The 15,419-nt window shown below is 35.2% G+C and overlaps 1 protein-coding gene across 4 annotated transcripts in view; it reads left to right on the top strand.

The window, feature by feature from the left end:
- Nucleotides 1-13,083, top strand: part of LOC143225038 (proline-serine-threonine phosphatase-interacting protein 1-like) — a 33,378-nt gene extending 20,295 nt beyond the window's left edge. For 2 of the 4 annotated variants that reach the window (XM_076453701.1, XM_076453702.1), the window contains exons 6-10: nt 3,430-3,528; nt 5,681-5,777; nt 7,456-7,650; nt 12,342-12,457; nt 12,868-13,083. In XM_076453701.1, coding sequence (XP_076309816.1) covers nt 3,430-3,528; nt 5,681-5,777; nt 7,456-7,650; nt 12,342-12,457; nt 12,868-13,026 — 666 coding nt within the window. In that variant the 3' untranslated portion in view covers nt 13,027-13,083. The remainder of the gene's footprint in view (nt 1-3,429; nt 3,529-5,680; nt 5,778-7,455; nt 7,651-12,341; nt 12,458-12,867) is intronic. The other 2 variants (XM_076453703.1, XM_076453704.1) reach the window with 2 other exon arrangements.
- Nucleotides 13,084-15,419: the final 2,336 nt, after the last annotated feature.

The following is a 15,419-nucleotide window of genomic DNA, read 5'->3' as shown; positions in this document are numbered from 1 at the left end:
ATGTGAATCAATCATCGAGATAGAAATATTATTATTGAAAGTGTTCCAGAAATGCAGAGGTCTTTGCGGATATCGGCCTACGCTCACCGTTAAAATGTTTCTCTCTTATAGATTATTCATACTGAGAGGTAAAATACAATGGGTATAAGGTTTACTTACTGCTCTAATACTAAACAAAATCCGGCATTTGTTTTCTGTATATTTTAATACTGTACGTATATTGACGCACTTTGAACTAAGCCTAGACACGAATGAGGGTTAACTGGACGTGGGGTGTGGAAAAGAATGAATTAATATAATGTTTTTGTATTACTACAAATTTGAAGACACGTGAATATGTTCTGTTTACTTCATTTTCGTCATATTTTCTTATGAAATGCAGAATAGTTCAATATAGTTCTAGATTCAACGTCATAGAAAAGATACTTAACAACTAGCACTTGTAGTATTAAATGGACTTACTATGTTTTTAGTTCGTGAAAAAAACAACCGAAATCCTACAATAGCAGAGACATTACATTCCTATGAAGTCGGTTGTTTTTCTTATTTTAATAAATATGTCCAACTTCTTTTCTTGATGATCGCCTATTTTAAAATGCGCAAAGGAAACTGAACAAGTGTTAGACGAAGGGACTAGTGTTTATTTTAGATATACCCTTAATAGAAACTGACAAGGATCATTGGAACGGATTATAGACTCGTGCTTATTTTAAATATCCCATTAAAAGAAAATGACCAATTATCATACGAACGGATTATAGACTAGTGTTTATTTTAGATATACCATTAATTGAAAATGACCAGTATCATACGAACGGATTATAGACTAGTGTTTATTTTAGATATACCATTAATTGAAAATGACCAGTATCATACGAACGGATTATAGACTAGTGTTTATTTTAGATATACCATTAATTGAAAATGACCAATATCATATGAACGGATTATAGACTAGTATTTACTTTTTGATATCCTTAAAACTCAAGAACCATACTCTATATAGATACATGTATTTATAACAAAAACATTCTTTATAATTCAGACTGGGGCAAAGCATTGTATCTTAGGCAGTCCACTTTTTTTTTTCAATTCAATTTTTAACAAACCAAGATACCCATTGTCTGCTACAAAAATTTACCATATTTGGTGACTAACGTACATTAGAAAGTATCTACCTGAAAAGCACCTTATGTGGACCAAACGGTTTCTAGGGTCCAGGTGTTACTGTTCTTAATTTTGAATTTCTGATAAGAGGGGAAGGCAACATTTCAACAACACCAACCGCTTCATTTTCCTGCTCTTTGAGTTAAATAAGAAAAACGTTAACTGTTCCGTTTACACCTTTCTCTCAGCTGAAAACGTGAAACGTATTCAACGGTGTCATGTTTCTAAGCAATCAACCCGCAACCTGAAACGTTAACAACTATCCAACACCACTATACGTATCGAATACACGGGTCATCTAATGCAATACTAGTCCTCGCCTTTGTGAACTTTAGTAACAAATAACGATACCAAATACCATAATAACATATTAAACTCTAATTTTCAAATCCTCCTGTTTCCTATAAAAATAAATGAATAAAAAATTCGTCGACAAACATGTTTGTGGTTTTACACTGAGGGCGTTATAGAACGACTTTCAATCCCACTGTTTATTAGTAAAGAGTAATACATAAGTTGACGGTGAGTAGTTTTGACTAACTGAATCCCCTCTAGTCTACACCTCAGGAATTAGGGATACCTAGTGCAGATAGTCCTCGAATAGCTTTGTCCAACTGAACAACCAGACCAACAGTCTTATAAATAATCAGATGAATATCTCCTTATTCTCTTGAGCTTATTTTTGTTGAAATGTCCTTGTTTGACCGATAGACTCAAGACTAGCAAGTTGTTGGAGACTTTATTACAAATATAAACGAAACTTGTTTAGAACGATTAAAATCGGTAATTAACTTGATAAATGTTACTACTTCAACGAAACGAGCGTCTGCTAGGTTTGTGTGTGTTTCTGATAGCACAGCCACATGTGGCTATCTGCTGAGTCCACCGAGAGGAATCGAACCCCTAATTTTAGCGTTGTAAATCCTGAGACTTACCAATGTACCCAGCGGGGAACTGCTGAGTTTGATTTAGTGTAATGATTTTAGTTGTTTCTGAATCATGCATTTTGATACGTTATTATGTTTCCCAAGGTTTGTGTAATTTTTTTAACAGTATTTTAGAGCTACTCTAATGTATCTCTATCGATATACAGTTTGAGCGTTCTGAAAATGATCCTGAAGACTAAACTATTGCTTAAAGTTGAAAGAAAAAAACAACTATATCATGTTAGATGAAACAATCTTTGGTAAGACAAGCTTACTCAGAATGATATTGAATATACATGGTATTCGAAAAGTCTGGAACCATAGGTGGTTTGCAGCTTTTCTGAATTTCAGATACGTCACTGATTCATTCTGCCAAAGCATGAGAAAGTTTAGCTAATACTGCTATTAATCTAAACTTGTTTCGAATTACAAAGACCGCATCTGGAACACATTCTGAAAGAATTCGTTAAAGTACATGTGGTTCCAGACTTTACAGATACTTTGTAGTGTGTTCACAAAGACCAATTTTTGTTAACACAACGCAGCAACAAATTTAAGAATACATAAAATCTCACATATATTTTCTAAAAGAAATAACGCAGCTACTACCGTTAATAATATTAACCATTGACAGATCAATCAAATCATTTACAGTCATTCTATAAGTCCACAGTGAATTCATAATAAAACATTTGAATGGAATCATATTAAACCATATAATCATAAAACCAAGCTTAATGACCAATTCAAAGCTACAGGGAGTTATCAGCTTAAATTCTTATCTGCACGTGGGTCAAGAGCGTACTCTTCCAGTTAAAGTTCATAATTACAGATCACAAAGTCCAGGGTTCGAGTTCGCAACATGTCACCGCTCACGTTCCGTACCTTTGAGTGGAGACAATATGAAAGTAACATTTAATGTAGCTTTTTCATTCATGTTCTTAGGGTTTGTGACCTAATTCTATCGTCCATGTGTCGTATATTGTTTGTACTCGATCGCCAGAAGTTTTTGACCGTTGTGGAAGATTGACAATGTTATTTGCATTTTTTTTTTTAAAATGAAACATTATTCATAGTTTTACATATTTTTCCATATAATTATAATATTAAGTGAAAGTTAAACATTATTAATAATTCTACTTGATTGTTAAGTATTATTAGTCGTTCTGCAAGATTCAGTATTGTTTGTAATTTTGTTTCAACGAGTATTATAAGAAATTAAGCTGATTCTAAAGCATTATTACTAAGTTAAGCAGCTGTGAAGCGTTATTAATAACCTTATGATACCGCAGGTCTATGAATAACACGTGAATTTTTTCTTGGACATTTTAATAAGACTTTTCAGGCTCTCGACGCGGAACGGATCTGTTTCTTAAAGGATTCCATGTGGTCTGTTGCAAACATGCTCACTTCGTTGTATCTGAACGAAAATGAGGTAAAACCTTTTTTTTTTTAATTTCAGTGTGTTTTCATTATAAGATTAGCATTGGATTTGAAAAACAATGCTTGGTTATAATTTTACCATATCAAAATTAAGATAGCATATGTAGTGTACTTTTGTAATATTTAATGTTTTATTCTAAAGAATAACCACGAAAAAAGAAAATTCAACGTGTGTCAGATAAAATCATGTGAATCAGTTTCAAATAATTCATATTTTTTATTACGATTTTTTTTACGGATTTTCTTATATAAACCTGTATCACATTAAATGGAAATTGTGCTTTATGTTTCTTGGATTTTTTTTTTTATTTAAGGTATCATTAAGTGGCATTATTTATGCGTGTAACTCGTGTTTTCTTCAAATACTATATATCGGTCAAATGCACTAACACATGCGCACTTTGAACGCAAGAACGTAAGTGTCTAATTAGTATAAATTATTGAACTAGATTACTTTGATTATTGCGTTTAATTGCCGTCGCCTGTTTCCCCTTCACACCATGATATGATAATTCACCACATCATGTTTATCTTTATGGATGTTGGTAAAGTTCTTATAAAAAAACTGCATATAACTTCATATCAATTTGTGAATGTTTACAAACGATCTTAACTCATAAATTACTAATTCTATCGTCCGGAAAAAAAAAAAAAAAAGATTTGTTGTTTTTGTTATCACAAAGCTTCGCATGGGCTCTCTGTGCTTAGCCCGCCGTGAGTATCAAAACCCTTTTGAACATTATAACCCCACAGACATAGCGGTGAGCCATCGAGATGGAGTGGTCCTTACGCTTGTTTGTTGTTACTAAGACAATTACACAATGGGCTATTTGGGATATGCAGAAAATGGGCATCGAAACCGGATTTTTATTATCGTAATTTCAATGACTTACCGCTAAGTCACTGGAGAACAGGAGATTGAGGTCACGCTGAAATGGCGTAGTGAAAACAAGAAGTAACATAACAGTGTATTTTATATAGTTCTGATCATTATTTTCTTGTAATATTGACTTTTGGTTTGGCTTATTTTGAAATTCGCGCAAAGCTACACGAAGGCCATCTGCGCTAGCTGTCCCTAATTTAGCAGTGTAAGACTAGAGGAAAGGCAGCTAGTCATCACTACCCTCTGCCAACTCTTGGGCTACTCTTTTACCAATGAATAATTGGATGGACCGTCACATTATAACGCCCCACGGCTGAAAGGGCGAGTATGTTTGGTGTGACGGAGATACGAACCCATGACCTACAAATTGCGAGTCGAGTTCCTTAACCACTTGACCATGCCGAGCCATTGACTTTTGTAACTCACGGTTGTTCATTTGATATTTTTAAATACTTCTTTGTCTGTTTCATTTTGCCTTATTTCTAAAGATAATGACTGCATATACACCGTTTTGTTTGTTTTTCTAATCGGTTTCTAGCGTTGTAAGTCTGCAGACATACCGCTGTGCCAGTAGGGGTGGGTGGGAATATATTTATACCGAAAATTGTAAGCAATACGGATTATGTATTTAAGATTGCCAGCATCATTTTCTTTATATGCAATACAATATCAGTCATCATAATGGTGGATATTTTAGGTATCCGCGTCTCACCAAACATGCTCGTCCTTTCAGCCCTGGAGGCGTTATAAGTGACAGTCAATTCCACTATTCGTTGGTACAAGAGTAGCCCAAGAGTTGGCGGTGGGTAGGGATGACTAGCTGCCTCCCCTCTTGTCTTACACTGCTAAATTAGGGACGGCTAGTGCAGATAACCCTCGTATAGCTTTGCGCGAAATTCAAAACAAGCCAATATAACTGAAATACTTCCAAAAGTATTGCTAGAAAAAATGAAGTGCAACTCAGTGAATCGTATTTCAAGCAATTCCACCTTTAATCTGATGAATTGGTTATATTTTCTAAACATTAATCAACTTTCTACTCTCTCTTTAAAATAGTTAATTTGTTCATCTGAATCGAATATTTTAATTCTAACTGGTGATATGAACTTTAGCTTTATTTTACAATAACAATAATACAACTTAACAAAAGTCAAACAATATATTACGAAATATAATTGTGTATTCCATTTATGGAATTGATTTTGAAAGAAGACCGTGATTAGTGTATTCTAATATTCTGTTATTTTCTGATTTGGTCTAGTCATCCGAAGAGATTAAGAAAGGTCTTAAAAACATAGTCGCAGGTACGGATCTAGATTTGTTTATTCGACAGAAACAGACGGGAACAGTGAGACCTGGCAAGTTTTGTTTTGGTTTTTAATACATTAAATTTCACGTCAGGTGCCTAGAAACATTATTTCAGTTTTGGTTCACGGTGCCAGCTGTTTTAGACACTCTGATCGAGCAGTTAAAATTTGTTATACCAGTAGAATAGTGTCTGTTAACAAATACTATTAAAGTAATATCCTTTTTTACTATAAATCTCATGCATACTATTAGATAAAACACAACTTGAATAACAATGGAAACCTTTGCGGATAAAGTTCGTAAAATCACTTATTTTTTGCAATTGGGGTTTCTTATTGAATATCTTAAACACAAAACTCATTTCGCTCTATTGGAAATTCAACAATAATATATTTAGTGATTGTTGGTTTAGACATTTTACACAGTAACGGGACCTTTTAAAAACGTTCACGCTTAAGTCTTAATTTTGTTTTATATTCTTCAGGATAATAATGAACCGGCTGTAACTTTCCTTTATAAGTACCTTTTTTCCGGCTTCTACAGAAGATCTAATGTGCTTGTTAACAGACGCTGGTTAAAGTATGTTAAACGTTCTTCTTTAATGGTGTATTCAGCTCGTTTTTTTTTCTATTGTGTTTAACACTGTTATATTTTTCCTGAAAGATTCAGGTATTTTTTATAATTTTTTACGTTATTTTGTAGTTTTATAATCAATAGGTTTGGTTGTATTATTGGTAAATTATTGCTACTAATTAGGTAGAATAAGAAGAGTGATTATAAGTTTTCAAATATGCCGTTCATCTCTAAAGTTACATTGACGTTCATCTCTAAAGTTACATTGACGTTCATCTCTGAAGTTACATTGACGTTCATCTCTAAAGTTACATTGACGTTCATCTCTGAAGTTACATTGACGTTCATCTCTAAAGTTACATTGACGTTCATCTCTAAAGTTACATTGACGTTCATCTCTAAAGTTACATTGACGTTCATCTCTAAAGTTACATTGACGTGATAAGTTTAATTGGTAAAAAATATTTTAACTGGACATGTAATTGTTGATTTTGTGATAGTTTCCGGATACTGCCTGTTGTCGGCTTTTTTTCACCGTTTACTTGCCGTCTATAGCAAAATTTGTTTGTAAATGCATGTGTCAGTAAAGCGCGTGGGTATTTATACATGTAAATAAGCGCACGTGTTTTTGTTGTTGTTGGTTTTTTACATGGCTTAAACTAACATCCAGTTACGAGTGGGGTAAAAAAAAACTAAATTTCTGAGCTCCCCCGGTTGCTTCACACCCAAAGCTCCGACTAGGTGCTAGTTAAAACTTAAACCCTAACACCTGTCACGTTTTTTTCTCTTTTTTTTTTTACTGAATGATATCACACACCAACTTTTCCAAAGCAGACTTAATATTGTTAGTGGTGTTCTAATGATGTTATTTATATTATTTATATATTTAATTTATTCTTAAGAAATATAAACGGCGTTTCGGTCTTCATTCTGAGTCGTCTTTATTTTAAGTACGAATTCTGCTGAAAAACGAAGAAAAGTCTCAAAATATATTGTCGTCAGTCATTGCTGTTTATTTATAGTTAAAGTTATAGGAATTCAAACAGTTGTAAAGTGCATCTCCTTCACGGTCCTTTTATGGGTTTTCTTCACATGTTTTCATGTCCAATACATAATGCAAATGATACGATTCATCTCCTTTTATTTATTGCGCAGAAACATGTAGATTCCAACCATACGAAGAATTGGAAGACTTAGAAGCATCTGGAAGCACCTCGAGGTTTCTTAAGCTAAAAATCCTCAGTATGAGAAAGTTTTTAAATTTACCACCTATTTATCACCTATGGGACGTGAATAAGGAAGAAAACCAATCAAACGCGACAGAACTTTTTCCAACATCAAAGCCGATAGGTGAGTATCTGAGTGAAGGTTCAGTTTATTCATCTCAGAAATCGTCTCGTACCATTGGTCAAATATTTGTTGAATTTCTCTTTGCTTCATTAGCACCACCATTGGTCAAGTATTTGTTGAATTTCTCTTTGCTTCATTAGGACCTTCCTCTTTTCGTACAGTTTCGACGAAGCAATTACGTTTTTCAAACGGTCTGTATGTATAATAATTTTAAAAACCTTAGTTCTGGATAATTTGAAGAGAATGACTAAAATTTAGAGAAGAGAAGAAGCTCCCTCTTGTGGCACATCAGTATACCTGGGGACTTAAAAATCTAGAAATCGGGTTTTGATACCCGAGGTGGGCAGAGCACAGATAGCCCAGTGTGTAGTTTTGTGCTTAACTTCAAACAAAGGTCTGGCACGGCCAGATGTTTAAGGCGCTCGACTCGTAATCTGAGTGTCGCTGGTTCGAGTCACAGTTACACCAAACATGTTTGCCCTTTCAGCCGTGAGAGTGTTATAATGTTACGGTTAGTCCCATTCATTATTCTTTGGAAAAAGAGTAGCCCAAGAGTTGGCGGTAGGTGGTGATAACTAGCTGCCTTCCCTCTAGTCTTACACTTCTGAATTAGAGACGGCTAACGCAAATAGCTCTCGTGTATCTCGTGTAGCCCTCGAAATTCAAAACAAACTAAACAAATAATATAAACGAAATATTCTACGATAACAATGTTATTTGATTAGTATTTTGAAAGTATTGAAACTATTCAATATAACGTTGAAAGTAAAATACGAGTAAATGTAGCTTCATGATAAGAAATTTCATTTACATTGTTTGTTTCTTTTGAATTTCGCGCGAAGCTACACGAGGGTTGTCTGCACTAGCCGTCCCTAATTTAGCAGTGTAAGACTAGAGTGAGGGCAGCTTGCCATCACTACCCGCCCCTAACTCTTGGGCTACTCTTTTACCAACGAACAGTGGGATCAATCGTGACTTTATAACGCCCTCACGGCTGAAAGGGCGAACATGTTTGGTGTGACGGGAATTCGAACCTGCGACCCTCGAATTACGAGTCGAGTGCATTAACCACCTGGCCATGCCGGGCCTTCCATTTACATTACACTTGCTTTTAAAACTAAGGATGTAAAAACATTTATTATTTCAAAACAAACGTGAAAAACCTAAAACAATAGAAAATGCTAAATGAAAAGTTTCAGCCCAGGTACCCGATGTTATAGCGCCAGCGTGAGCTAATGTATCGCAGAACTGTAATAATGAAATCTGACACAACTCTGTGCTGTCGAGTCAGTGGAGGCTAACGTATCTCAGAACTGTAATAATGAAATCCGACACAAGTCGGTGCTATAGAATCAGTGAAAGCTAACGAGTTCTAGAACAGTAATATGCAGCTATATACTGAACATGGAACCTTATATCTGCTTCTACAAGTCACAACTCACAATTGTCATGACGGTGTTGTCCAGTTTCTGAGGTTTTGTGAATGTATGTATGTTGTGATAATGGTATAAATTAAACAACTCCTCTGTAATTAGTCGCTACAGAAGAGCCTGGTCTTGTATTACTTAATCTAGGATGATTAATGGTATTTTGATAACCGGAGATTTAAGATTATTTCGATGGATCTGGATAAATGAAGCTTATCCCCTAAAACGGAACATATATTAATGAAAATATAATATGATTAAATATATATTGATAATATTATAATGGTATCATAGTGAACTTTATACCATCCACTATATATTTACTTTTAATTGCACAAATGGGATTTTAAAATTAAAAATCGTTAAGAAAATCAGTGGCAGATCATGTATCTGCCTCAACTTCATCTTTGATTTTTACTGTGACGTTAATTTCACTTAAATTAATGATTTTCTATGTACATTTCAATTCCCCATTTTGACGATAATGATATATCATGCCAGTTTTTTATGTTTATGTTTCGATGTAAATGCAGCACTCAATTCATGAATCTCCTATTCAGTTAGTATGAAAAATCGATTGGGGTTTCTCCAAAATAGATTCTTCTCTCATCCGACCTAGGCACACAATCTAGCTTAATCACCGTACATAAACCATCACGTTCGAAAACACATCTAAAACATTTCACGTATGTTTCATTGCTACATCGTTTTACTTTATATTTACCAGTTACATTCGCTATGTCGGAACGACTTACTTATTTTTTTGGATCCACACCGAGATGCTTGGTTCGTGCGGTAGATGTTAAACGAAAAAAAAATTATTTTCATATAACTGCTTAAAATATTGATAAATTAACATCTTATAATTAATGAACTATCAAGATAGATTACATAATTTTAATTCCAATGTCTCAATTTAACTTCGAACTTCGGTTATCAAAATAACGAGAATTATTTGTGAAGTGGGATTTGGAATTAGGATTTATTTTTAAGTGCAAAGCTATATAATGGGCTACCTATGCTGTGCCCATTACGAGTATCGAGCCCGTTTTCGGTAGAGTAATCTCTCAGACTTACCACTAAGTTAGTGTGAGGAATCACATACCAAAACATGCAATACCAGTCACTGGCGGTTACGAAACAGTTCTCTAATATTTATAGTAAAATGTTTGTTTGTAGTTAAACACAAAGCTGCATAAAGAAGCCCGTCACGGGTATAGAAATCTGGTTTCTAGGGTTGTAATACCGCAGACATGACACTGGGAGGAGGAGAGAGGCTTTATGACATAAAGAAACATGTTTAAGGATAAGACATTACATTTAGTGGACAAGTTTCAGACTGTTTTGCTGTTCTGTTTGTTTATCCATTACATTTAGTGGACAGGTTTCAGACTGTTTTGCTGTTCTGTTTGTTTATCCATTATTTAGTGGACAGGTTTCAGACTGTTTTGCTGTTCTGTTTGTTTATCCAATTTAATTTCTGTTCTGTTTGTTTATCCATTCCATTGTGTAAATTTAATTTCTTAAGCCGACATTTCTGTCACACAGTTACTGTTACGTTACTTAGATAAGTAACTTATGAAGAGGTGCCACCCGCTAGTACAGAGGTATGTCTTCGGATTTACAATGCTAAAATCAGGGGTTCGATTCCCCTCGGTGGGTTGAGCAGATAGCCCTATGTGGCTTTGCTATAAGAAACACACACACACACAAACTTATGAAGAATTATGTCTGACGTATGTAAAAACAACAGGTTATCAATTACTTGGCTCGGCATGGCCAAGCATGTTCAGGTGTTCGACTCGTAATCCGAGGGTCGCGGGTTCGAATTCCGGTCGCACCAAATATGCTCGCCCTTTCAGCCGTGGGGGCGTTATAAAGTGACGGTCAATCTTACAATTCGTTGGTAAAAGAGTAGCCCAAGAGTTGGCGATGGGTGGTGATGACTAGCTGCCTTCCCTCTAGTCTTACACTGCTAACTTAGGGACGGCTAGCGCAGATAGCCCTCGAGTAGCTTTGCGCGAAATTAAAAAAAAAACAAAAAACATTAATTACTTTCTCAACCACTGAAGGGTAAGGTTGACCACAGTTGGTTAACGTATTCATACTATGTTCTTCCGGCAATACTTTTGTCTAAAGTATTTTATATTAATAGAATTATGTACAATTGTACGTTACAAAGTTTGTTTGATTATTATTAAGCAATAAACTGCACGGTGGACTATTTGTATTTTGCCTATTGCGAGTATTGTAACCTGCGAATCATTAGCACAGCCCATTGTGTAGATGTCTGCTTGATTTCAAACAAACAAAAAACGAACGAACAAATATTAGATGAATATCTGCGCTAGGCATCCCTAACATTAGAAGTGATAGCACAAAGTTATACAATATCAACACCAACTAGCCTGGCATGACCAGGTGGTTAGGGCACTCGATTCATAATCTGCGGAGCGTGGATTTGAATCCCTGTCCACCAAACATCCTCGCTCTTTCAGCTGTGGAGGATGTTATAAGGTGACGTACAATCCCACTATTTGTTGATGATTAATCACCTTCCCTCTAGTCTTACATTGCTAAATTAGAGACGGCTAGCGAAGATAGCCCTCGTGTACCTTTGCGCGAAATTCAAAACACACGCACACACATCAACACCAACCGTTGCCAACGTTTAGGCTATTCTAATCGAATAATAGTATTGACAATCACATTATAACGTCTTCGAAGCTGACAGAGCAAGAATGTTTAATGACGGAATTCAAACGCGCAGATTGTGAGCCAAGCGCTTTAACCACTAAGCCTTTAACTTATCGAAGCGAACGTTAATCTTGTAGCGATTATTGATTAACTTCATTAATGAAAAATACAATAAAACAATTAATTTGGGTATTATTGTACAACTGACTCTACCCTAATTGTACGAATCCCAGAAAAGATAAGGGAAAATATGCGCTTTCTTTGAGAAGGATGCATTCCACGCATTGGGAAACGCTGGCTTATACAGTAAAAATAAATGCGTTAGTTGTGAAAGATACAAGAAATTACAAGAATACGGTGTACAAACTGGTGTGAAATAACCTGATGTATAGACAAATATATAGATTATCTCTATACAAAACATTCAAGTTTGAAGACTACCACGTCCTGATTAATGTAAATTCACATTTTTTTCTTTTACGAAAAGAAATACAATTAAAAGGCTGACATTCAATAAATGTTATGGCAAAAAGTATGAAATGTAACTGTAAATATATTGTCTTACAGATATGACAGACTGTCATATGGCTTTAAACAATGAATACGAGTCTCTTGATTTGGAAGGGGAGTCAGAACCTAGAGATGGTCAGTTCCTCAGGGTACTATATGAATACAAATCAGAGGTAATCCAATGTTTTGTGAAATTCAAACTATCGTGCATTTTTTACTTATTAGTTTTTTTAAGTAAACTAACTACAACACATGTCTCCGAGTACATGAAACGTTTTATTAGCAAAATTTAAATGTCGAAGTTTTCTTTAAGGGTGTGCTTACATTAAACTTTATACTTCGTTAAGCTTTCTAAAGGTCATCACAAGATATTTTCCATAATCTTTTAATCGTTTTGGAGAGAGTTGTTAACCCACATAAATACTGACTGGTACAGCAACATAAGCAACGAATAGACGTGAAAAACCTTGATTGAAATATGAACTGTTTTTCATCCGCAAACAATCCTACTATTAAACGAAAGATATTTGGTATTGAATACCGTTGTAAAATATGTACACGTTTCTTTGTTTTCTCTAATTAGAATGATAGCGTCATATCCGTATTTGAGAAGGATGTTGTGCGGCTTTTAAGAAAGGAAAACAATGAGTGGTGGGAAGTCGAAACAAAAGATGGAAGAAAAGGTTATTTTCCTGCAAATTATTTGACACCGTTGATGTGCTCATCTACCGAGGAAAATTAGAACTAAGGAAATATTTAAATAAAAACTAATTGAGGACACTGATTAAGACCCTATTAATAGTGATGCTCAGTTGTGTTTTATTTGTTTAATAAGTACATACCACAAGTGCATGAATACTGTGTATAGAATAAGTATTGTCAATAGATTAATGTATATTGCGTTCTGTAGACAAATATGTCTCCCGGGGGTCATCAATAAATTTACTCGCAATGCTAAAATCCGGGTTTTACTTACACGGTGGACAGAGCGTAGATTAGCCATTGTGTAACGTTGCACCAAAAAACGATAGCACCTTTATCTAGATACATTATGAATAACTAACAACTTTATCAAATATTATACACGTACCTGTGTACTTATGCTACTCAGACCATCAGTAGCACCCACCCTCCGGGCATGTATAACTTCCAGTTGTTGCGAAAGATTAATGGGCCTACGGCCTTCCCTGAAAATATCTCATAATTCTACAACAATAAACTCAGAGTTTACATTCAACAATGTTCACCATTCATGAGAACAAAGGATTTTATTAAAATTTTAGTTTAAAAATGATCTGTTTTGTTTTCTGAATTTCGCGCAAAGCTATTCGAGGGCTATCTGCGCTAGCCGTCCCTAATTTAGCAGTGTAAAGCTAAAGGGAAGGCAGCTAGTCATCACCACCCACAGCCAACTCTTGGGCTACTCTTTACCAACGAATAATGGGATTGAACGTCAGATTATAACGCCCCCACGACTGAAAGGGCGAGCATGTTTGGTGCGACTGGAATTCGAACCCGCGACCCTCGGATTACGAGTCGAACGCCTTATCATGCTTGGCCATGCCAGGCCCTAAAAATGATCTAGCATCACAGAGTAAATTTTATTGAAGTATTTCTTTGCAGGCGCAGTTGACAACGAACGTGTCATGCTTTTCTGTTGCAAGACTCATGAAATATTCACTAAAGAAAAACAAATAATTTTATTTAAGTTTGCTTTTTGTTATTTTTTATGTGAAATTTACTCCTTTATTGTATTTTTTATTGGTTAAATCTGAAACTTACTCCTTTTTGTTTCTAAATTCTTATTGGTTAAATCTGACTCTTTTTCCTTTTAGGCTTGGTATGGCCAGATGGTTAGGGCGTTCGATTCGTACTTTGAGAGTCGCGGGTTCGAATACCGTCACACCAAATATGCTCTCACTTTCAGCTGCTAGGACGTTCTAATTTTACAGTCGATCCCACTGTTCGTTAGTAAAAGAGTAGCCCAAGAGTTAGCAGTGGGTGGTGATGACTAGCTTCCCTCTAATCTTACATGGCCTGGCATGACCAAGCGCGTTAAGGCGTGCGACTCGTAATCTGAGGGTCGCGGGTTCGCATCCCCGTCGCGCCAAACATGCTCGCCCTTTCAGCCGTGGGGGCGTTATAAAGTGACGGTCAATCCCACTATTCGTTGGTAAAAAAGTAGCTCGAGGGAAGGGAGCTAGTCATCACCACCCACCGCCAACTCTTGGGCTACTATAGCAGTAGCACAAAGCTAAATTCAAAAACAAACAATCTTACACTGCTATATTTTGGACGGCTAGCACAGATAGCCCTCGAATAGCTTTGCGTGAAATTCAAAACAAACAAACAAATATTTCTACTTTTTGTTGGCAATTTTTATTGTTTAAATCTTAAAAATATAATTTATGTTCAAAATTCAGAAAATATTGCACTGTTATGATTGGTGATGATCGGTGCGATAGTTTCGGAGATCCGAGTTTAGGACTTATACCTCGTAAGCTCCATTATTATAACATTCACGTGCCTTTTTGACAATAATAGCTATATTTCTGTAGCTTTTTCACAATTTTTTAACTTCAAAAAATAATCTTTGTGAAAACTTTAAAATGATCAGGCCTTTATATGTATACACACACGGTATTAGATATACAAGTATGTTCAAAAAAGACCTTTTAAATACATAAATAGTAAACCATTATAACTCGGACATTCGAGAACTAGACCTTTTTTTTATGTATTCATATCAAACTTATGTTATTACTAAACACATAACTGCAAGCATTTCAGTTTATGTCCGTTTTTAACCACTCTTTTTTTTTTTTTGTTTCTCCTGCTGGTTAACTACAGGTCATTATCTCTGCCACTGCGTGAATATTGCAACATAAACATTTACTGATTTTTGTGTTAAAGTTCCTCATGATGTGAGGTTTATCATTAGTATCCTTCTGAGAGATTTTGATAAAATAATGTAACCAAACCGTCATTTCTTTCCTACAACTTTATTACTTACAGATCCTCTGTATTACAACCCTCTGTATCCTGATTCATGACTATTTGTCAATATCCAAATTCCAGATCCAGTTACTCAATCACGTATTAGTACTCAGTTTTATTATCCTCTACATATTCTCA

This window comes from Tachypleus tridentatus, chromosome 9 (genome assembly GCF_004210375.1).
Source record: "Tachypleus tridentatus isolate NWPU-2018 chromosome 9, ASM421037v1, whole genome shotgun sequence".
Lineage (NCBI taxonomy): Eukaryota > Metazoa > Arthropoda > Merostomata > Xiphosura > Limulidae > Tachypleus > Tachypleus tridentatus.
The sequence above is the reverse complement of the archived record's forward strand: the minus strand, read 5'-3'. Positions and strand labels throughout refer to the sequence as shown.